We start from the raw sequence: 21,133 nt of genomic DNA, 5'->3' as shown, positions 1-21,133 counted from the left end.
AAAGTTCAGTGGTTGGACCAAGGTTCTGTGGTCCAATAGGGAAGCAACTGAACTTTCAAGACCCTCCTAAATCCTTTTTATGAATCGAGGCCACTGTGGAGGGTCGGGTAGCCATGCAGGGAAGCTTAAAAGGGAGAGATGTGGTCAGCTATAGGAAGTTGTGGCTTAAAAGGTGAGATTTGGGCGGTACCAAGTCAGGCTAGAACCAGGGAGCATAGCGAGCCATCCGTGTGGCTAGTGTTTTCCAAGTTCCAGAACCCCAGTCCGACAGGTGGGGGCTGCAGCTGGGTAGGGGATTCGGGGACTCAGCCCTAGTTCAGGTGAGCTAATCCAGCCAGAAGCGTGGAAGTTCTCAAGCCGTGCTGGAGTGATTTAGGGTGCCTTTGGCTCTGAAACTGTCGACCCAGATTGGCTTGGTGCCCGGCTACGGGCCGGGCCTTTAGCGGGGGTGGAAGAGGAGGGTGCCGCGCCCTGCCCAGCCCAGGTGTCGTCTCCGGGGGCGGGGTTTGGGAACCGGGCAGCTGGGGAGATTCCCGGCTGCACTGGTGGGAGGGTGGCCGTCGAGGGACCGGAGCCCAAGCCCGCGGGAGACTGATGCCAGGAGCCCAGGGAGCACACTGAGCAAGGGGCTGCAAGCATGTTCTCTCGAAACCACCGGAGCCGGGTCACAGTGGCCAGGGGCTCCGCCCTGGAGATGGAATTCAAACGCGGCCGTTTCCGACTTAGTGTCTTCAGCGACCCGCCGGAGGTGAGAGGCCGCGTCCTTGCCTTCCCCTCCCAGTACTGGCAGGTGGCCCCGGCTATCCTGCCTCCTGGGCGCGCCGCGATCTGGGTCCATTCTAGCTCAAGTTGTTGACTTAGAAAGCCAGATGAGGACAGGGTGCGGATCCGTCCTATCTGTGCGAGCCCACGCATTGCCTGGTTGGGGTAATTTGCTTCTGACTGGAAAGGTCCTCCATATGAGGGGCCCTAAACTCAATTCCAGAACTATGACTGACCCAAGTCTCTCCAGCATCCCGGGCCAAAGGCAGTGGGCTGTCAGGCATCTTCCAATCCTTGTGTTCTTGTCTTGGCTTCCAACTGACTACCAGCTGCCAGTAGCATCCCACACTCTGTGCCGACCCCCTAAGCCAGCCTCCTTTGTGGGCTCCCTAGTTCTGTGACTTGTCCGAAGCCCTCCCAATGGCCTTATTCCTGAAGGGCAACAAGCTTCTCAGAGTAACCTCCAACTCTAGCGCTCTTTCGCTCTCTCGTTCTCTGTCTCTGTCTCTCTCTGTGTGTCTCTCTCTGTGTCTCTGTCTCTGCCTCTCTCTCTCTCTCTCTCTCTCTCTCTCTCGTCTCTCTCTCGTCTCTCTCTCTCTCTCTCTCTCTCTCTCTCTCTCTCTCTCTCTCTCTCTCTCTGTGTGTGTGTGTGTGTGTGTGTGTGTTTTCACTCTGGAGAAATTTTCCACAACCAAACTTTCCACCTCCTTTCTTGGATCTAAGGAATCCAGCCTCTAGACTGAAAGTTACCACCCCACCAGCAGGGTACCCCTGCCTGTATGTTCAGAGTCCTATGCTTAATTTAAAAAGTCCCTAAACTGGAGAGGCTCTGGAGGCCGATGGCTGGAGCCAGAAATGAGAGGCGCTTAGCCATCCCAAAGAGACTTACATCCCCAAAGTCAGTCTCCCACATGCTTAAGGAGGTCCCAGTTCGATGTCTCCCTCCCTCCCGTGCCTGGGAAGAGTTAAACGAAGTGGTTCTTACACACTCACGCACACACCCTCCCCGGATTCCAGGCCTGGCTTTTGCCCTTTCCCTTTAGGCTGCCCAGAACAAAGGCTCTTTCACACCCCTGTCGCGCTGTCCCAGGCTTTCTCTGAGTCAGAAGCTAGTGGAGAGCTTTTGTCATCCTCACACCCCAGCTACTTAGACCCAAGGAACCTGCGCGTGGCTAGCGTGGGGGAGCCAGGGACGAAGCCGGGGACCCGGAGGAAGGGCCTGTGATCCTGAGCAGCGCTAGGATATGCCAGGCCTTGGGGGCCAGAGCTGAGTAGGGCGGAGCTGCAGGGCCAGGCCTGCCGCTGGGTAGAGTGTGACTCCATAGGCCCGGGGTGGGGGGGAAGGGGGGGGGACGGACAGCCCTGCAGCTGGCTGGGACCCGGGGCTGGTTTCCTGTCTGGAAGGGAAGGGGCCCGCAGAGGGGAGCAGGGCCAGCAGCAGCCAGGCACACCCCCGCCTTTCTCCCTCTCTCTCCTCCCTTCTGCTGGAAAAGCGAGGTAATTGTGAGCCCAGGGTGGGGCGTGCTGGATGGGGGCCGGAGTTGGAAGGGGTGACCCTGGGTCTGGGCCGCTTTACAGACTCACCCCTTTGTTCCATTCCCTGGGCTCAAGGCTCCTCAAGTCCTCACTTCTGCCGTTAACTTTCTCAAACTAAGCCAGAACTCCCTCAGTGGGTTCTGATCTCCGGATCAGCCCCAGGATTCCGTAGAATCAGCAGGAGGCGTCCCTTCCCTGCCCCCTTCCAGCTGTGCCTGCCCCTCACTGCCCTCACGGCACGCACATTCTCAGTCAGCCTGGCCTGGGATGTGGGCGGGAGCGGGGGAGGGGCCAAAATGGGAATGAAAGGACCTTTTTCTTCCCCAGCTGGGAGAACAGCTGCCACCAAAGCAAGGCTGGACACTCTGTGCCCAGAGCCCCCTCTGCAGCTGGCCTCTCCTCCCAGAAGCCCCTGCTCATTCTCACCTCACTTTTTTTCCTCCTCTGCCTGGCTCCTATCAAGGCCTTGGAACAACCCTAGGAGAGGAAGTTTTGTCACAGAAGCCAGAGGGGTCTGACAGGACTTCAGAGGGACAGGGACAGCCTCCTCATTCTGTCTTGAGCTGGACACCTCTCTCAAGCCCAGGGAGCAGTGGGAGGAGGAACTGAGGGACAGCGTGCTGCCTGTCTGACCTCTCTCTGGGCAGCAAGGGAAGGGCTCTAGGGGACACAGAGATGCAGGACAGATTGCACATCCTGGAGGACCTCAATATGCTCTACATTCGGCAGATGGCACTCAGCCTGGAGGTAATGCCCTGACCCCTGGACCATACGCTTCTTTCTTTACTGTCTTAGCCTTAATGGGGCCTGGGGGGGGTGCCCATAGCCTGCACAGGAGGGCCAGCAGGTGGATGGATGCTCTGTGTTGGGCCTGTTTGTGGACCCAGGCCCACTTCTCCTGAGCAGAATGAACATTACTTTGAAGAGCTATGGATGTGGCTCCACTTGGCATAGACCAAGTCCGGGGTTTGGTTACCAGCACCCCTGGGCGCAGGGGCGCATACCTGTCATCCCAGCACTTGGGAAGTAGAAGCAGGAGTGAGTTCCAGGCCAGCCTGGGTTAAACAACAACACTAACCACAAAACCACACGTTGGCAAGAGGGTCTTTGCGCCTATTTCTGGAAGCTGTGAGAGTAGGTGTGGCGGTTTGTCCTGGGGACAACGGCTCCTTTTAGAGATGGAGTGAAGAGCCTTCAGTGTGAAGGAGGCTTGCAGAAAGATGAAGCCTGAAGAGAAGGGAAAGGAGATGGTGGGCGAAGAGGAAAGGTGTGTGTGTGTGTGTGTGTGTGTGTGTGTGTGTGTGTGTGTGTGTGCAGGACACTTTGGGGGTTTTGTTCTTTCCTTCCACCATGTGGACTCTGGGGACTGAACCCCGGTCCTTGGAACTGATGGCAGTCACCTTCTACCTGCTGATCCATCTCACCACCTGCTGTGCTTTCATTTTTTTTCTATGACTGATTCTCTGAGTTTACTGTGTAGTTAGGGTGACCTTGACCTCCTACCACCACCTCCCAAGTGCTAGAATTGCAGGCATGTGTTTAAGAATAAGTAAGCCACCACACCTGTCCCATTTATTCTTAAATACACAAACTGAACTTATTCTAGGTGCCAAACTCCTTTCTAGCCCGTGAAAATATCTCTGGAGAAGGCATGAAAGGTCCTTTCTTGTGAGGGGACAGATAATAGCCAAGTATGAGCAACGTCACATAGTGAAAGTATTATAAAAATAGAATGCAATAATAATGAGACAGACAGCAGCATTAGATAGTCTGAGAGGGTCTGCAGTGCTAAAGCTGGCAAGGCTTTCCAGAAAGACAGCATGGCCAGGGTAGAGAGTGTTTGATGAGGGTGAGGGTGATGTGTGTGTGTGTGTGTGTGTGTGTGTGTGTATGTGTGTGTGTGCCAGTGGGGCTGGCATTTGTCATTGTGGTGGAGCTGGTGGGCTGAGGTAGACCATGCTGGGGTGGAAAGACTGTAATTCATCACTTAGGTTGTACTCTTAGCAGAATTCTGCAGCACAGAAAGGTTTTCTTATCCTAGGCTGGCCTCAGACTCTGTACATAGCCAAGGATGACCTTGAATTTCTGATCTTCCTGCCTGGAACTCCCGAGTGCTGGAATCACAAGTGTGCATCACCAAGCAGGGGGTCCAGCCTGAGACACCCTGCACACCAGGCAAACACCCAACCAACTGGGTGATGTCTCTAACACCTGTCTCAAGTTCCTTGCTGTTTATGGGCTTGTTTGTGTTTGAGATCGGGTCCCCTGTGTAGCCCTGGTTGGCCTGGAACTGGTTATATCTGCTAGGATAGCCTTTAACTCACAGCGATCCATCTGCCTCTATCTCCTGCGTAGTGGAACTAAAGGTGTCTGCCGCCACATGACCTTACGCCTTAAGCTTTTAGGGTGATTGCTGCGGAAGATCAGCTTGGTGGTGGTGAATCCTGGGCAAGGAGGGTTGGCAAGAGAGTCTGCAAGTTTCCCCGGTGGGCAGCCAAATATCACATCAGGGGAATGGATCTGGAGTTTAGATTATGGAGTTCATGAAAAGGAGGAGAGATTCCAAATGATGGTGGGAGATCTGACAGAGCCGGCTGATGGATTGGATGTGGCGGGTGAAGCAGAAAGACCTCTAGAATAGATGGGGCTAGGTGTGTGGTTAAGCCTCCCAGTGGTGCGGCACCGTGCTGAGATGGGCAGTGACTGAGAAGGAGGCTGCAGTCAGAGGTCAGAGGCAGAGATTCAGAGTGCAGTCAGGAAGGGTAACTTACTGCACACGTGCTTCCCACCTAGCCCCGCCCCCATCTCTGGATCAATGCATATTGCTAGCAAGTTATAGACCAACCCAGTTACAGCCGTAGGACCCTTTCTAGCACAGTCTCGGCACACATTTCGAGTGTACTTTCACATGGTGCCAGCTAGAGGAAGAAGCCTTCCATGTCCAGCTTCTGTACCAGGAGGATACAACTCAATACCTGTCTGGAGAGGGTCCCCTTCTATTTTGTAGAAAGATACCAAGTGAACCCCTTGGGTTTCTGGCATTGCCTAATTTTTGCGTGTTGGTGCACAAGAGAAAACCGATTTACTGGGTGAGGCATGGTGTGGAGGCACATGCCCATAATCCCAGTGCTCAGGAGGTTGAGAAAGGAGTGTTGTGAGTTCAAAGTCAGCCTGGGTTATAGAAGGAGACCACCCCAAATGAAACAAACAACAAACAAACAAACAAACAAAAAACATAAGCAAAATACTCCAAACCTCCTCTCGATCCAGCTGGTTTCCATTGCCCCGCTATTAGTTGTATAAATTGTGTTATAATTATCTTTAGTTAATTAAAAGGGGAGGGGGAAGAAACCAGTTAGCTTCTTGGCTCCTCTAGTCACATTCAACTGCTAGGTACATGCTGACTGCTTACATCAACAGAGTTGGTTAGGCTACATAAATGTTTAAGTTCTGCATCCTGTGCACTCCTCCCCCCGCACTCACACTGACCTTTCTCCCCTCTGGAGGCCTGCCCAACATCTGGAACACAAGGATGACTTTGTTTTTACTTTGAACAACGTTCCTTGAGCCACAGGCTGAGAGTTCTGCACAACCCCCTCCCCAGTTCATCATGTCCTCAAAAAGACAGACTCATTGATAATTCAGGAATGGCAGGAAAGTTAGTTCTGTAGTATAAATCCAAAAAGACTTTTTAAAGGTGGTATCCTAGGCTGCAAGGTGCAAGTTTAAGAGGAAGGAGAATGAAAGTTTGGTTTTTGGGTTTTTTTTTTAAAGATGTGGTTACTTGGTGTAACAGCCCTTTCTGTCCTGGAACTTGATTTGTAGACCAGGCTGGCCTGGAACTTAGAGACTTACCTGCCTCTGTCACCTGAGTGCTGTTGGGATTAAAGCATGCACCACCAGGACCTGGCAAAAAGATTATTTTTATTTAATTAAAAAATATTTGGATGGTGATGGTGGTGTATAGCACCAAGCAAGTGTGCAGGTCAGAGGACAGTTTTGATCCTCTTCTTCCATGGTGGGAGCCAGGGATTGAACCCAGGTCCTCAAGGTTGACAACAAACGGCCTTACCACTAAGCAAGCCATCTTGTTTGCCTTTTATTTTTATTTTTTTAAGTAACCTCTTAAGTAGCCCAGGTTATGTATCTAAGGAAGGCATTGAACTTCTGATCCTCCTGTCTCTACCTCCCAAGTGCTAGGGTCACAGGCAAGCATGACTTCCGGTGAACGGGGTGCTCAGGATGGAACCCAGGCTGCCATGTATGCTAGGCAAGCTCTACCAACTGAGCTACATCCCCGGAGCAAAGCTAGAACATGTGCCAGGCCCAGGTAGAGATTCGATTTTTCCCGTCAAGTCCTCACGTAATACTGTTAAGAAAGCCACCTATTCCCAAGTCTACAGACTGAAGCTCCAGAGAATAAACGACACACCCGCCCCCACCCCCACCACCGCTTCCCTACACTAGGACTTAGCCCTAGTGGGAATTCTGAAGGGAACAGAAGGTGATGGGAAGCACAACAGGAAGCTGGGGAGAGAGTGTGGGAGAGAGAGGAGTGTGTCATCATGGGCAACTGTGACTCATTCTCTGTCATCCCTGGGGAGCTGACCCAGGTCACCCAGGTCGGAGCACTCTCCGTATTTAGGATCTTTCCCATCCTAGGGGAACAAACAGCGTCCATTTGGGGAGAGAGTGAGGGTGGTGGAGGTGGAGGGGAAACCTGTGTTAATGGGTATGGGGAGAGGTGCAAAGCACGGGGACCCCAATCTCCACCTGAAAAGGTGACCCTTTCTCCAGGGCATTCTTGACTGTAGACTGAGCTAGGGTGGATTTGGAAGTGATGTGCACACGGGGCAGGCGGCTAGTCCCCCCCCCCCCCCGCCCCAAGTCCAGTTCTGCTGGTCCGTGCTGGATCCAGAAACCTCACTTCATATCCTGCTTCTGGTAAGGGTCACCTTGGAAAGACAGATCCGCTAGGGAGAAGTCTCCAGGGCGGCCCAGGTGCTCCAAGTAGTCGCGGAGGGACGCGACAGGGTCCCGGTGGTGAAGATGCAGGCATCTCAGAGCCTGAAGGGACCGCCCGAGCCCGGTGCCCTCGGCGCCTCTCGCGGCAACTGGGAGCTGATGTCACGGGCGCCCTCGGGCTCAGCGGACCCAGTCGGTGAGGCAGCGCCGACTCCCGGGATCCTTCAATTCCCAGGCGGTCCTCGGGTCACACCGGCCACAGGGGTTGCTGCTGCCCAGGACTCCGCACCAATTGTAAACGCCATGGACAGGGCTAGGGAAGGATCGGTGAGTGCTTGGCCCCGGAGGGGGCTAGCTAACCAGGAGCGAGCTTGAGGACGCAACCTTGATCTCATTCATTTGCGAAACTGGTGACAGAAATTAAGTGCAGAGTCGGGGAGGGGTGGGCAAGCAGTCCGCTTAGCTAAGGCAGGAGAGTGATGCCTCCTAAGCGAGGCTGAGAGAGAGGAGTTTTGGAGAGCTTCCTGATGGAGGGGGGCTTTGACAAGGTGGTACTGGAGTGGTTTGTGATAACATCTGGCCTAGGACAGCAGCCCCCCAAAAGAGATAGGGAAGGAAGAGTTGGCACGCAGGCTGGACAAGGTTTTGGTGAGAAGGAATTCGAGGTGTTGGGAAGGCTGGGCACCAGAGACAGAAGCAGGACATAGCCTATGAAGGAGAGCCGGTTTGATGGAGAAGAGAGGTGTGTGTAGTCGGTTACTCTAATGTTCCAACTGCATGCCTCCACTTGCCTGGCTTCCTGAACCAATGTTGGTGCACCTCTGAAGCCTCCCGCTGTCACCTCAGCAGAAACCAGTAGGGGCTGTTTCCTGTGTTTTTATGCCATGACAAGGCACTTAGGGAGCAGCCATTCATCTCTGCGTGTTCACCTCCCAGCTGGGACTTAAATATGGAGCCTTGGTCAGCACAGGGAACCTCCAGCGCTGGCTGTTGAACAGAGTCTACTAACAAAGCAGCCCTCCTTGTGAAAAAAGCCTGTGTCCCTGCCTTTGTGCTGGATGCTTTTCATCAGGCATCGAGTGTGGATCTCACTGGTCTTTGAACACTGAGATGTCATGTCTGTTTTCACCCCATGTTGTGTGTCTGTGGTGTATGTATGTGTGTGCATGCGTGTATGTTGCCTACGAGTGTGTGTAGACCAGAGGTCAACTTTAAGGTTTTTGTTTGTTTGTTTTTGACATGGAGGTCTCACTATATAGCCCTGTCTGGTCTGGAACTGGCTATGTAGACCAGGCTGGCCTCAGACTCAGAGAGATTTGCCTGTCTCAGCCCCTAAGTGCTGGGATTAAAGGTATGTGTCACCATGCCTTTAATATATATATTTGTGTGTGTGTTTCTGTATGTGGAGGGCATGCATGCCACAGCACAGTGTGGCAGTCAGAGGAAAACTTGTGGGGTTTGGCTGTCTCTTCCACCATCTGGAACCCAGGGATAGAACTCAGTTCCTCACGCTTGGTAGCTGTGGCCTGTCAGTCCACTTGAGTCAGTCTCACTGGTCCTCACTGAAGACAAAATCTCTCACTGAACCTGGTGCAAAGCTGTGGCCAGACTGGCCGGCCACCAGGACTCTCTGTCTGTTTTTGCTCCCCGGTGCTGGGGTTGAGACCAGTGATGCCATCCCCGCCTTCTATACGGGCACTGTGGATCCAAACTCAGGTAGTCTTCCCTGCACAGCAGGCATTTTACCCACTGAGCCACCTCCCCTGCTCTTCACCCCATTCTATCAGTTGGAAAATCAAGTCAAGACTCAGGGAGGTGGGTGAAATGCCCCATATACCTAGGAGCTGCCATGTTATTTGGTAGGGGACTTCCTGGAGGAGTTTGGGGCTGAATTGGCCTGTTTTGGAAGAGAATCCTATGGGTGTTGCTGGGGTGAAAATCTGGCCTAGTACAGTGACCAGAAAATAGTCCCCGGAGAAAGGAACTGTAAACAAGCTAAATATGTAGCCTAGGCTGACTTGGAACTCATGATAATTCTCCTGCCTCTGCTTCCTGAGTGCTGAGATACAGGTATGCATTACTATGCCTGGATGTCTAGGGCTTTTTATACTTTATTGTTTTGAGTCAGGGTTTCATATAGCCCAAGTTGGCCTCATCCTCACTATGGTGCTGAGGGTGACCTTGAGCATCCTAATTCCACTGCCTCCACCTCCTAAGCACTCCCCACCAGGTCCGGTTTATACAGTGCTGGAGAGTGAAACCCAGAGCCGTGCATGCCCAACTCCCAGCCCAATGCCAATTGCCCTTTAAGCTCCAAGATGACTTCTTTCCAGGTGAACACCCCTGCGTCCTCTCTCAGGGCTTCTCCTTTGCCCTTCCATGCCTGTCCAGTGCCTCCTGCATGCCTAGCCCCCCCCACCCCCCAGTCCCTCATACCTGGACCAACTACTTTCCCTTCCTCATTCCTTACCTCTGAGCGCCTCTCCCAAGTTCAGGGAGCCTGAGGTGGTGGATGTGCTGTTTGAGGTCTATATAGGATTCTGTGCAGTATGGGGGCACTCTATAGGTGGTGTGCATCTGACTGATCCCACAAATCTGTTTTCATTCCTAATATCTGGGACAACCACACAAATATGTAAATATATACATATACATATGCAAATATATGGTATATGTTATATCACAAATGGTGGTGTGTATGTTTTGTTTGTTTTTGAGTCTCATGTATCCCAGGCTTGCCACTAATCCACTGTGTAGCTGAGGATGGACTTAAACTACTGATCCTCCTGCCTCTATCTCCCGAGTGCTGGATTACAGATGTGCACCACCCACCATGCCTGGCTTGATGTACAATGTTGTTTTGCTTTCTATTCTTGTTCTATATTTTCTGGAGAGTTACAGCTAGACACATGTCTTCCTCCATCTCTTGCCCTGTCTACCAGTGCAGATACAACTCATTTAACCGCTGTCTTATGGAAAGGCTGTGTTTTAGTTTGGGTGTTTAAAATAATGCCTGGGGCTGGAAAGATGGCTCAGTGGGGAAAAAAAGAAAAGAAAAAAAAGAAAGAAACAATTTCTGTTCTTCCAAAGAACCAAGTTCACTTCCTGGCACCCATGTGAAATGATCTGTAACCCCAGCTTCAGGGATCTGATGCCTTCTTCTGGTTCTGTGGGCTCTGTGCTCATGTGAAATATATGTACACTTAAGTAAAACAGTGCTAAGTGAATCTTTTTATCATATAGTTTGGCATTTACATGTGTATCTGTAGGCTGAACCCTTGAGTACAGTGTTTAGGACAGTTAGGTTGAAGAATATATGAACTTGTAGTTTTGTAGATTTCTCCAAATCGCGATCAAAGGTAGAAAGACTTTGTACTCCTCACAATCAAATGGATGAGAGTATCTGTAGTTTTGTAAAGTTTTTCTGAGTCATCTTGGGCAGCTGAGGGTAAGACAACAGGCTTTGCTATAACATTAGTGTCCTCTGCCCTCCCCCACCCCACATAGCCCACTTGGGACTGGGGTAGGGTAGGGGAGATGTCTCAGCCTGATCCCTGACTGCCATTTTCTCTTCTCTTCCCATGACTCTGGTTAGGACACGGAGTTACAGAGGAAACTAGACCATGAGATCCGGATGAGGGAAGGGGCCTGCAAGCTGCTGGCGGCCTGCTCCCAGCGAGAACAGGCTCTGGAGGCCACCAAGAGCCTGCTGCTGTGCAACAGCCGGATTCTCAGCTACATGGGCGAACTGCAGAGGCGCAAGGAGGCCCAGGTGCTGGAGAAGACAGGCCGGAGGTGAGCAAGGGAGGGGATGTGCCTGAGGGAGGGAGGCTTTAATCCGTGCTTCAGCAAGTGGCTATGTGGAGTGTTGGGGGCTCAGATCAACCTCCTGATGGGGACTCCCTCACAAACACCTGTCCTGACCAGGAAAGACACCTTAGTGTTTACCATGGTGGTGGGTCGTCCCGAGTAGCTGGAGCTGGACTCAGGAAAGCCAGGGTATCTGAGGGCGGCTGGCAGTTCAAACCACAAGTAATACAAACATGCTAATTGGTTATGGCCTGCCCATGATCTGCTATATCCGGCTTGTTGTCTGGAAAACTAATTTTCTCAAAGCCAGTTCACCAAATGGCCCATTTACCACAATTTGACAGTAGCATGTTGTACCTGGGGTTCACCATCAGAGGCAGGAGTTGAGAAAGCACATAATTGAAAATCACTTAAAGGAAGGCTCCCCATTTGTAGAAATTGGTTGTGCAGCGGAGCTCAGCCTGAGTTTGTGACCTGCACACAGTGCCAGTGCTACAGTGCACTCTGGCAGTGACAGGTCAACCTTAAGACAGCTGGAGTCAAGTGAAAACGTTAGAAAATACTTGACAAATGCATTGCTCTGAGGATTGGCTGTTTTGGTAGATGAGTCATTTGGGGAACCGCCTACCTCATTGAGGCTGCATGGGAAGAGGGTCCCAACCCTCACTGGCATGGAGGATTTGAAGGAGAGGTTGCCAGGGGCTCACCAGGAAGCCCACAGAAGGAGAAAACACATTCCATTGCTGCTTCATTTAGCAAGAGGCCAAGCAGGCAGGGAGCAGCTCTCTCAGGCAGCCACGGGCAAATCGACCACACAGCCCTCAGAGTGGGAATATAAAGTACATTTAATTCCCTAGCAGCTAGTTGTGCTATTCTGTGTACTCATATCAAAGACAAGATGAAAGCTGGACATGGTGCTTTATGCCTATAATCTCTGCACGTGGGAGGCTGAGGTGAGAAGATTACTGAGTTTGAGGCCAGCTTGAGCTACAGAATGAGACCTTCACTCTCAAACACCTGAGATATTGGGAACAAGTAGCTTCTAAAATTGCAGGGAAAACCTTTCAGTCTCTCCAAGTCCATGGTTTAATGGGTGTGTGTTTGTGTGTGTGTGTGTGTGTGTGTGTGTGTGTGTGTGTTAGCAGGAGGTTGGGGGAGGCTTAAAAGGGAATCTCTTTCGGCACCTGTCCCCTCAAGGCCCCACTTGTCCCTTACTGGGGTCTGGATGGCCAGGACCAATGCTAGGATGAGGACCCAGAGCTTGGGTACTATCCCTGTGTGCTAACATTGCTCAAACGTCCCCAAGACCAGCAAACTTCTGGGCGCTGTCAATAGCTCTCTTCCAGTCCCTTGGTCCTGCCATGCCAACCAGGCTAGGAATCAGGGGCCCCTTAGAGCCCTTGGGAATCAGAACAAAGGGGAGGAGAGGGGAAGACCAGGCCAGGACTCTGTGATCTGCCCACAGACCTTCCGACAGTGTGCCGCCCCCTGAGCGTTCCCCTTGCCGTGGCCGGGTCTGCATCTCTGGTAAGAAACATATAACTGCCACAGAGGCTGGTACCCCTCACCCCACCACACCACCGCCTGGCTGCTTCTAACCCCTCTTCCTTCCCGTCTGCCCTTTAGACCTCCGGATCCCACTCATGTGGAAGGACACGGAGTATTTCAAGAACAAAGGCGGTGAGTGTCACATACAATGGGACAAAATCAGGGGAGTGCTCCGAGACAGAGGCTCTTGTTGACATTTTAATGCTTTTATTTCTCTTTTTCTCTTTATTTTCAGACCTGCACCGCTGGGCTGTGTTCCTGCTGCTGCAGCTCGGGGAACAAATTCAGGACACAGAGATGGTCTTGGTGGACAGGACTCTCACAGACATCTCTTTTCAGAACAATGTGCTCTTGTGAGTTCCTTGGCTATGGCTCGCTCCTTCCTTCCTTCCTTCCTTCCTTCCTTCCTTCCTTCCTTCCTTCCTTCCTCCCTTCCTCCCCCCTTCCTTCCTCCACTCCAGCTCCTTATGGGGTTGCTATGGGGGCAGAGGTGGGGGGGGAGGAGAGGCAGATGACCCCTGGGCACCTCTGTAGAGTCCTCCTGAACTTCCGCTCTTCTTCCCCACACCCTCCTGAGCCTCCTGCTCATTACACTCCTCTCTTTTGCGCCTGTGTAGTGCTGAGGCAGGGCCGGACTTTGAACTGCGGCTGGAGCTGTATGGGGCCTGTGTGGAAGAAGAGGGAGCCCTGGCTGGTGCCCCCAAGAGGCTTGCCACCAAACTCAGCAGCTCCCTGGGCCGTTCCTCGGGGAAGCGTGTCAGGGCATCGCTGGACAGTGCTGGGGGCTCTGGGAACAGTCCCATCCTGCTGCCTACCCCAGCTGTGGGGTAAGATCACGTAGTACCCAATGCCTTCAGCTGCGTTCAACTCCCCACTGGTGACCATGACACCGTGAATGAGCAGGCATTCTGCCCAGCCCTAGAGTTAGGCCTCAGTCCACGAACTGACAGTGGGGGCCGGGGCAGAGAGAGCTAGGCTTTGGGGTCTTACCTGGTTAGCAGGCACAGAAACATCTTATAGGACTTGGGGGTGTAGCTCAGTTGGTAGAGTGCCTGCCTAGCATACACGAAGCTTTGTGTGGGGTAGTGCACAGCTGTTATTCCTGCACTTGGGAGGTAGAGGAAATAGGATCGAAAGTTCAAAGTCATTCTCAGCTGCATAGTGAGTTTATGGCCATCCTGGTATACATTAGACCCTGCCTCAAAACCCCCAAAACAGGGATGGGGAGAACAACACAATGGCTAAAGCATTTGCTATGCAGGCATGGAGACGAGTTCTGATCCCCCAAAACCTATCCCAGGGCTCACCTGGGTGGGGAGCTATGTGGTCTCCAGGACATGCTAGCTAGCTGGACTAGTCCAACCGGCAAGCTCTGGGCTAGGTGAGCCATCCTCCCTCCATGAACAACGTAGAGAGCAATTAAAGAGGACACGCAATGCTAATGTCTGGCCTCTACATACTCATGTGTGCCTCCCATACGTATACCCAAACCGAACAACGTAGATACATCTACAGCTGTGCTGAGTTGGGCATGCTCTGTGGCGGAGCCTATAGTCCCCTGAAGTTACTGGGATCTGTTGACTGAAGAACACTCACCCTCAGGAAACTGCCAGGAGAGTTTCATTGGGATAGTGTATGAGTGAGGGCCAGGTGCCTAGGGGGCGGGGAGACAGGAGGGAGCTAGTTGTCCATGTAGCCTGGCAGTGGGACAGATCTCACACACCACACTCCACTGATGTCCCCTTCTCCCTCCAGGGGTCCTCGGTACCACCTCTTGGCTCACACCACTCTCACCTTAGCAGACGTGCAAGATGGATTCCGTACACATGACCTCACGCTCGCCGGCCATGGTGGGTGCATGAGTGTGTCGGGGGCCCTGGCAGTGCTGAGAGGGGTGGTGGGATTGTCCCCTTCTCTTTTCCCATCCTTACCCTGTACTTCCTCCTCCCCCAGAGGAGAACCCTGACTGGCTGCCCCTTTATGGTAGCGTGTGTTGCCGCCTGGCAGCCCAGCCTCTCTGCATGACTCAGCCCACTGCAAGTGGTACCCTCAGGGTGCAGGTGAGGGGTCCTACAGGAGTGGAAGGGGGCATGGAGGAGACAACTGGGCCCCTAAGGATAGGATGATAAAAGTGTTACTCTGGGGGACAAAGTGGGATGGGAAGGCAGCACGGTGAGTACTGGGGACATGGGGTCAACGGGTGACTGAGAAGAAGGTCCCTGGTGGGGAGGCAAGACTCCTTAGAAAACGCCAGGTCCTTTATGCAGCAAGCTGGGGAGCTACAGAATGGGACACTCGTGCACGGAGTCCTGAAAGGCACAAACCTCTTCTGTTATGGGAGATCCGAAGATGCAGACACCGGGCAAGAACCACGGTTTACTGTCGCCATCAACAAGGTGATGAGTCTGGTGGTCATGAGGCCACCTTTTACTTAGGCCCAGGCACTTCTTTCTCAAGCCCTAGAGAGTTGGGCTCAGGCCTCAGAGACAGGGCAGGTGGACTCTGTTCCTAAAAGCACCAAGCTCCACAGCAGGGTTGGGGATGCAGAGAGACCACTTTCCCATATCTTTCCACCCCTCAAACAATACTAAGAAAGTTCTCTTGCTCACTCAGCATCCCCAGCCCTTTCCAAATCCCAGGGGATTCTCCTGCTGGGTCAGGCAGCTCTTCCTCCAGTCCTTTGTGCTTCCAGTTTGTAGCTGCTGATAACTTGCTGTCTGTCCCTACACAGGCCCAATTGGGCTGCTATGCCCCCTTGCCCTAGGGTTGCTTTCCTCTGTGTTTGTGAGAGACTTGAGTGTGTTAGGCAAGTCTGCCCCAGCACTGCACCCCAGGCACCCTGCCTGTGTTTTGTAAGTACTGGGTGGGTAACCCAGACCGGGGCCTTGGTGACTCCTGCCCACCTTTGCACCTTCTCTGCCTTGCTCTGTCCCTCTTTTCTGTCTCTGCCTGTTGCTCCCTGTCTCAGCATAGATACTTTATCCCCAGCATCCTCACTGTCCCCTCACCCCTCCCAGAGTTAGCAGGAGGCAAATGCAGACTCAGCAGAAGTCCCAAAGGTACTTTCCAGGCAGGGGTGATGGGCTGCTTCTAAACTAAGGCAAAGGTGAAGTCAGATCTGCTTTCTCCTGCAGGAGACTAGGGTCCGGGCAGGGGAGCTGGAGCAGGCCCGGGAATGGCCTTTCACCCTCAGCATCAGCAACCGCTACGGAGATGACGAGGTGACCAACACCCTCCGGGTGGAGAGCAGAGAAGCCCTGCAGAACTGGATGGAGGCGCTGTGGCAGCTCTTCTTTGACATGAGTAAGAGAAAGGGCTGTGCGAAACCTCTGGGAAGGCTGGAGGGCTGACTGCCGCTTGGGAGCTGGGAATGCGGGAGCAAGCAGGCAGCTCCTGCAGCTGGCGCTCTCCTCGCAGGCCAGTGGAAGCATTGCTGTGATGAAGTCATGAAAATCGAAGCTCCTGCACCCCGGAAACCCCCACAAGCACTGGCCAAGCAGGGGTCCTTATACCATGAGATGGGTAAGTCAGGGGCAGTTAGTCGGGGAGCTGATGGGAAGTGGAGTTGGGGACCTCAAGGGGATCCAGGTACCAGAGAGAAAGCACAGGGGGTCCAGGTCTCACTCAGCCCTACTGTCTTCCCCTTTTCTCTCCAATTCTGAAAATCACCTCCACCCAAGTATAGAACAAACCCCCAAGAGCCAGATTCATTCCATGACGTCTGTCCTAACTCCTTCTTTTCTGTTTCCCTCTGTGCATGTGGACTCCTGCCTCCTCTTCTGACCTCACTTGCCCGGCACTGCTTTCTCCTTTTTATCTTGGTTTCTTTACCCACTTCTGCTCCCCACCCCCACCCCAATGTCACACAGTCTTATCAGAGCCTGTGGCCTCAGGGGGTCCCGGTGAGGGGCTGCTCCTGCAGAACAATGCCATCTCAGCTGAGATTCGGGCCTTGCTTTCTTCATATTACAGTGACAGGTGACAGTCAGGGCTGAGCGGGCCAGGGCTTGAGCTCTGACTAGCCCCTTCCCCTCCCCTCCCCCCCTGGTGCCACAGCTATTGAGCCACTAGACGACATCGCCGCTGTGACCGACATCCTGGCCCAGCGCGAGGGCACAAAGCTGGAGCCGCCCCCACCCTGGCTAGCAATGTTTACAGACCAGCCTGCCTTGCCTAGCTCCTGTGCGCCTGCCTCAGTGGCCCCAGTCCCAACCTGGACGCAACCCCTGCCCTGGGGGCGACCCCGAACCTTTTCCCTGGACGCTGCACCCCCGGATTACTCCCTTGGGGCTTCTCGCTCGGTTGCACCCCTCCCCCCGCAGCGATCCCCACAATCCAGAGGCTTCTACAGCAAAAGTCAGCTCCGCACATGGCTCCAGTCCCCAGTGTGAGAGGCACCAGCAACAGGATCTGGCCAAGAAAGAAAACGACCCAAGGGCAACTGGGTTCTAGGTCCAGCACTGTAGGGTGCTGGGCTCCTCTTCCTCCACTGGACTAGGAAGGAAAGCTGGGGAGGGGTAACAGAAGCCCCTCTTAAGTTGTGGTTACCATGGTACTGAGGAGGCCGTTTCTGGAGCTGGTTGGGATCCCCTAGCTCTTTACCTGGGAGAAAACTGGAAGAACCCTGCCCTGCCTCCCTGCACTAACCAGCCTCGAGGGTGGGCGGCACTAGGGAGCAGGGGGGGAGGCACCTCCCTGGGACTCCTACCCTGACCATTAAAGTTATTTAACAGCTTGCTGCCTTCACTTGGTCTTTGAGGGCATGGTCTCTGAGGACCAGTGGCTTCTGCGCGCTCTGAGCCTGCCTCTCCCTCCTCCTGGGACCTTGTTGTTTAGAAGTGTGGCCGTGAGAACGAGTGATCAGACAAGGGCTTGGTGGAGGGATACTTTATAAATACCAAGGGAGGAGGGAAGGTTGCTCCTCTGTCAGACACTGCTGAACCTCAGGATCTCAGCAAGCTCGTAACCTGTCACCGCAAAGGAGCTGCCTGATGGGTCACAGAACCGAGCCCCACACACCTGGGTATCAGAAATGCATTCCCCGTGGCAGTGTTCAACCTGGAGGGTGGGGGAAAGACTGCTCAGTCCTGCTGCTCACCCTTAGCTTGGGTCCCCACCCCCACCCTCTACAAACATACCTCAATGGAGCCGCTCTCTGCATTCCTGCTCAGCTTCCAGATGTGCACAAAGGTGTCTTCAGCTGCAGAGAGTAGCTAAAAGAGAGAAACCCAAGAGGGATGGGCAAGGGAGTCAGAATGCCCAGTCCAGGTACCTGGGGATGGAGTCACACTGAGTACGGAGACCAGCCTGTGCTAGGCATCTAAGCACCAGGAAGGTACTTAGGGGTGCAGGAGACTGACCTTGCCCACTTCTGGAGCTAGGTCCAGGGCACAGACGGTCCGGGCATGGGCACTGATCTGGACGTGGAGTGCTCCAGTAGTGGCATCATAGAGACGCACTTGCCCATCGCCGTAGCCTGCAGCTACAATCCCCTGCCACAGCTGCACAGAGGGGCACGGGACCCTGCAAGGGCAATGTTCAGTTTTGTTTCTCGAGACCCCAACATATCCCCTGCCCTCAAAAAGGCCATAACCCTCTTCTGCGTCTCCTACCCAAATCCTGGTATTCGGGTCAGTAATGTGAACACAGTTCCTGACCTCCAGACACAGAGAACACCTGAGTCATCGGCTGTCACCATGTCAGCAACACCATCCTGAGGAGAGAGTTGGGGTCAGCTCTTCCCTTTATAGCCTGTGCGGCCCAGGGTCCAGGGCAGGAGGGGAAGGGAAGCCATGCCTGCCTCTCTGCTTCTACAGGGAAAGGGCAAGAGCTCAAGATATCAGACACTTCTCTGCCAAGTCTCTTAAGCACAGGCTCCTTGTAGGTCCTTATAGGTTTCTCACCCCCCCAAGCCCCCATCACGGGGCAGGAGAGGACGTATATATATAATTGTTCCTCTGGGATAGGTGACAATGCTAAAGCCACCCATTCCCGACTTTTTGCAGGCTTCATACTGAGCCAACCACAGTCACAGCTGGTCCCTAGGCCTCCTTACTGATGCAGGCGGACAGAACAGTGCTATGAACGGTACAAATTATAAGCCCCACGTCCTGCTCTCAAGAGGTTTGCAATCCAAGCGGGGGGAAGGGGAAGTTTTCTGTGAGGACAGGGCTTACTCAGAGTGAAGCTGGGTGGCAGGGTGGACCAGGGAGACAGCTTTCTGGAAAGGCCAGAGAAGGAAGCTACAGCTGTCAGTGTTGGCAGCATCTGGGAAAGGGTCAGCTTGAACTTCTGGCTTCACACCAGTGCTGAAGAGGGCTAGTGATTTTTCTAGAACTCTTAACATAAAGCATGTTTCCCTCAGACTGGAAGCTACTACATCTAAGAGAGTGAGGATGATCCCAAAGCCACACTGCTACTTGGTGGCAGAGCTAAGACCCAAATGGGGCACTAGAATAGCTAGAGGAAGTGTACTCACCTGTCCCTGGGCACGCTCAGTGGCGATGTCTGTGATTGGTGTCTGGTGCCCCGCCAGCTCCTCGTTAAGTACAATGTTGGGACCCTTAGCAGGGATGTCAAACACCAGTACCCGGCCGGACCATGTTCCTGCAGCCAGAACCAGTGTCCCACTGATGGCTTCCTGACCCCTCTGGGCCTCCAGTCACCGGCCAACACTCCCTCTACCCAAGAAGTCTTAGGAATAAACTGATTGCTCCAACAGCACTGACTTTCCGTTCACTATCCCTCTGTAAATGGTTTTTTTTTTTATTTTTCGAGACAGGGTTTCTCCGTAGCTTTTTGGTTCCTGTCCTGGAACTAGCTCTTGTAGACCAGGCTGGCGTCGAACTCACAGAGATCCACCTGCCTCTGCCTCCCGAGTGCTGAGATTAAAGGCGTGCGCCACCACCGCCCAGCTCTCTGTAAATGTCTTTATGAGTCTCTGATACCCACCCTTCCTCACCTTCCCCCAACCCTTCAGAAGTTCATCAGCATCTCAGCATCCCCCTGGCTGAGAACCCATACCAATGTACCTCATCCACCTTAATGCCCTGCCCTTAGTCCTCTCACCCACACAGATGAAGTGAACGCTGGCAGCGATTCCTCGGGCAAACATGGCCTGTGCTGAATAGAAAACAGTTCTCAGAAGCGGCACTTCCTCCAGCCCTAGTGAATTCTCCCAGCCTCCACCCCTGCTCCACTTGGTCCTGCAGGTACCTGAAGACGTGTCTCCTGAATCCAAGGCATGCCAATAGACCATGACGGAGCCATCAGACTCGTACATCTGTAAGATGGAGAAAGGATGGCAGGATGATCCAGCTGACCCTTGCTGAGCTCTGGGCCCCCGGCACTGACTTCACACAGCCATGTCAGCCTGAGTCCAGGGAACCCTCCAACTTGTCCTGGGAGGCAGGCACCATTCTTATCCCTAGTTTTCAGAGGAGGGCACTCAGGCTACATGTCCCGAAGGTCACAGAGTTATTGAAGGAGGCGGATGGCTGAAGTGGCGCTTGAAGAGTGAAGAGAACGGAAAGCAGGAAGAAGAAACTGGGAGAAAGGGTGGGCTACACATGCGGGAAGCTTGGAAGTGTTTATTCATAGGGAACTGGAGAGGGTGGGCACGAGGAGAGTGGGGAGGGGGACTCTCTTCTCACCTGTATCCTTCGATGCGAGGTGAGAACCAGCAGCACTCTGAAAGGAAGGACGCACCAGTGGACCTGGAGAGACACGCATAGGCATCACAGCCGACAGAGAGCATGAGGCGCCAAGAGCATAGGGTTTAAAGAACAAAGGTAGAGCAGATTTAAGCAACGCCTCTTTAACTCCTGGCCTCACCTGAGTGATAAGTGGGGGGCTCACTCCAACGCCCACTTTGACTTGGAGCTGGCGCTGGGCCAAGGGCACACCCTCAGAGGCAGCGCTGAGAATCTGGGCGCTCGGTCCATGAACCACTCCAAAATGCGTGAGATCACGGGCTGGAAGCTGCAGCACACTGAGGTTGTTAGACAGGGCGGCGGCAGAGCCGCGAAGTGGGATGGAGCGCTCGCGGAGGTACATCCTGGGGGAGAGATACTAGAGTCACTGGAGTGGACCAGGAGAAGGCCACAGAGGGTACTTGGACAGGGGAGAAGGGCAATGAGATGCAATCGTCAGATACTGAGGAGAGACCCTTGATTGACGGGTTTCACGAGGAAAGCGATGGGAAACAATCACAAGGACGAGAGAATCCCATGGAACAGGAGAAAGCCCAGGGTTGAGTATTGCGGCCACCAGGGAATCGCAAAGGAATAATGGTGATGGAAGAACTGGTAAGTACTGAACGCTCCAGCCAAAAAGGCAGAAGGAGGCCTCCAGCCCTTCCTCCCACAGTTTGGTTACCTGCAAATCCACGCCAAGGTCAGAGGTCACACCTGCAACCCCCTCCACCTTCACCCCCAAGTCTGTCTTGCCTGACGGGCGATCTTCAGGTCCCTCCGAATCCGCCGCCACCATAGAGACGACGCACTGACGCACG

At 53.5% G+C, this 21,133-nt stretch overlaps 2 protein-coding genes across 9 annotated transcripts; one reads left to right on the top strand and one right to left on the bottom strand.

Annotated features, from left to right (window-relative positions):
• Positions 1–522: 522 nt before the first annotated feature.
• Rtkn (rhotekin) lies at positions 523–17,356 on the top strand. Of its 8 annotated transcripts, none has more exons than XM_075983754.1 (13): positions 1,882–2,259; positions 2,762–3,045; positions 10,859–11,058; positions 12,539–12,600; positions 12,700–12,753; positions 12,857–12,974; positions 13,239–13,448; positions 14,377–14,471; positions 14,575–14,681; positions 14,889–15,017; positions 15,756–15,924; positions 16,039–16,143; positions 16,678–17,356. In XM_075983754.1, the coding sequence occupies exons 2-13, from the start codon at positions 2,974–2,976 to the stop codon at positions 17,010–17,012; spliced, it is 1,656 nt and encodes a 551-aa protein (XP_075839869.1). In that variant the 5' UTR covers positions 1,882–2,259; positions 2,762–2,973; the 3' UTR covers positions 17,013–17,356. The 8 variants fall into 8 exon arrangements, with proteins under 8 accessions (XP_075839868.1, XP_075839874.1, XP_075839869.1 ...); XM_075983760.1 differs by having other exon boundaries at positions 1,894–2,259; positions 16,491–17,356; XM_075983753.1 differs by lacking the exons at positions 1,882–2,259; positions 2,762–3,045 and adding an exon at positions 523–748.
• Wdr54 (WD repeat domain 54) lies at positions 13,148–21,129 on the bottom strand. Its single transcript, XM_075983761.1, has 11 exons — positions 20,998–21,129; positions 20,455–20,677; positions 20,274–20,336; positions 19,837–19,903; positions 19,690–19,743; positions 19,100–19,227; positions 18,234–18,334; positions 17,982–18,144; positions 17,760–17,834; positions 17,520–17,679; positions 13,148–13,286 (listed from the first exon to the last, which is right to left on the bottom strand). Exons 2-10 carry the CDS (start codon positions 20,674–20,676, stop codon positions 17,548–17,550), a joined length of 1,005 nt encoding a protein of 334 aa, XP_075839876.1. The 5' UTR covers position 20,677; positions 20,998–21,129; the 3' UTR covers positions 13,148–13,286; positions 17,520–17,547.
• Between the last annotated feature and the right edge of the window lie 4 nt (positions 21,130–21,133).

The sequence above is a fragment of the Microtus pennsylvanicus genome, chromosome 8 (genome assembly GCF_037038515.1).
Source record: "Microtus pennsylvanicus isolate mMicPen1 chromosome 8, mMicPen1.hap1, whole genome shotgun sequence".
NCBI lineage: Eukaryota > Metazoa > Chordata > Mammalia > Rodentia > Cricetidae > Microtus > Microtus pennsylvanicus.
This window is presented reverse-complemented; position numbering and strand designations above follow the sequence as displayed.

Excerpts from the sequence above, each read along its gene's own strand:
- Rtkn (XM_075983752.1), top strand. The coding sequence starts at position 7,348 with ATGCAGGCATCTCAGAGCCTGAAGGGACCGCCCGAGCCCGGTGCCCTC. Across the intron at positions 7,591-10,858 it reads ACAGGGCTAGGGAAGGATCG|GACACGGAGTTACAGAGGAA; the intron begins GTGAGTGCTTGG and ends GACTCTGGTTAG. Across the intron at positions 14,472-14,574 it reads CCTCACGCTCGCCGGCCATG|AGGAGAACCCTGACTGGCTG; the intron begins GTGGGTGCATGA and ends CTCCTCCCCCAG.
- Wdr54 (XM_075983761.1), bottom strand. The coding sequence starts at position 20,676 with ATGTACCTCCGCGAGCGCTCCATCCCACTTCGCGGCTCTGCCGCCGCC. Across the intron at positions 19,904-20,273 it reads CCTCGCATCGAAGGATACAG|ATGTACGAGTCTGATGGCTC; the intron begins GTGAGAAGAGAG and ends TCCATCTTACAG. Across the intron at positions 17,835-17,981 it reads TAGCTCCAGAAGTGGGCAAG|CTACTCTCTGCAGCTGAAGA; the intron begins GTCAGTCTCCTG and ends TCTCTCTTTTAG.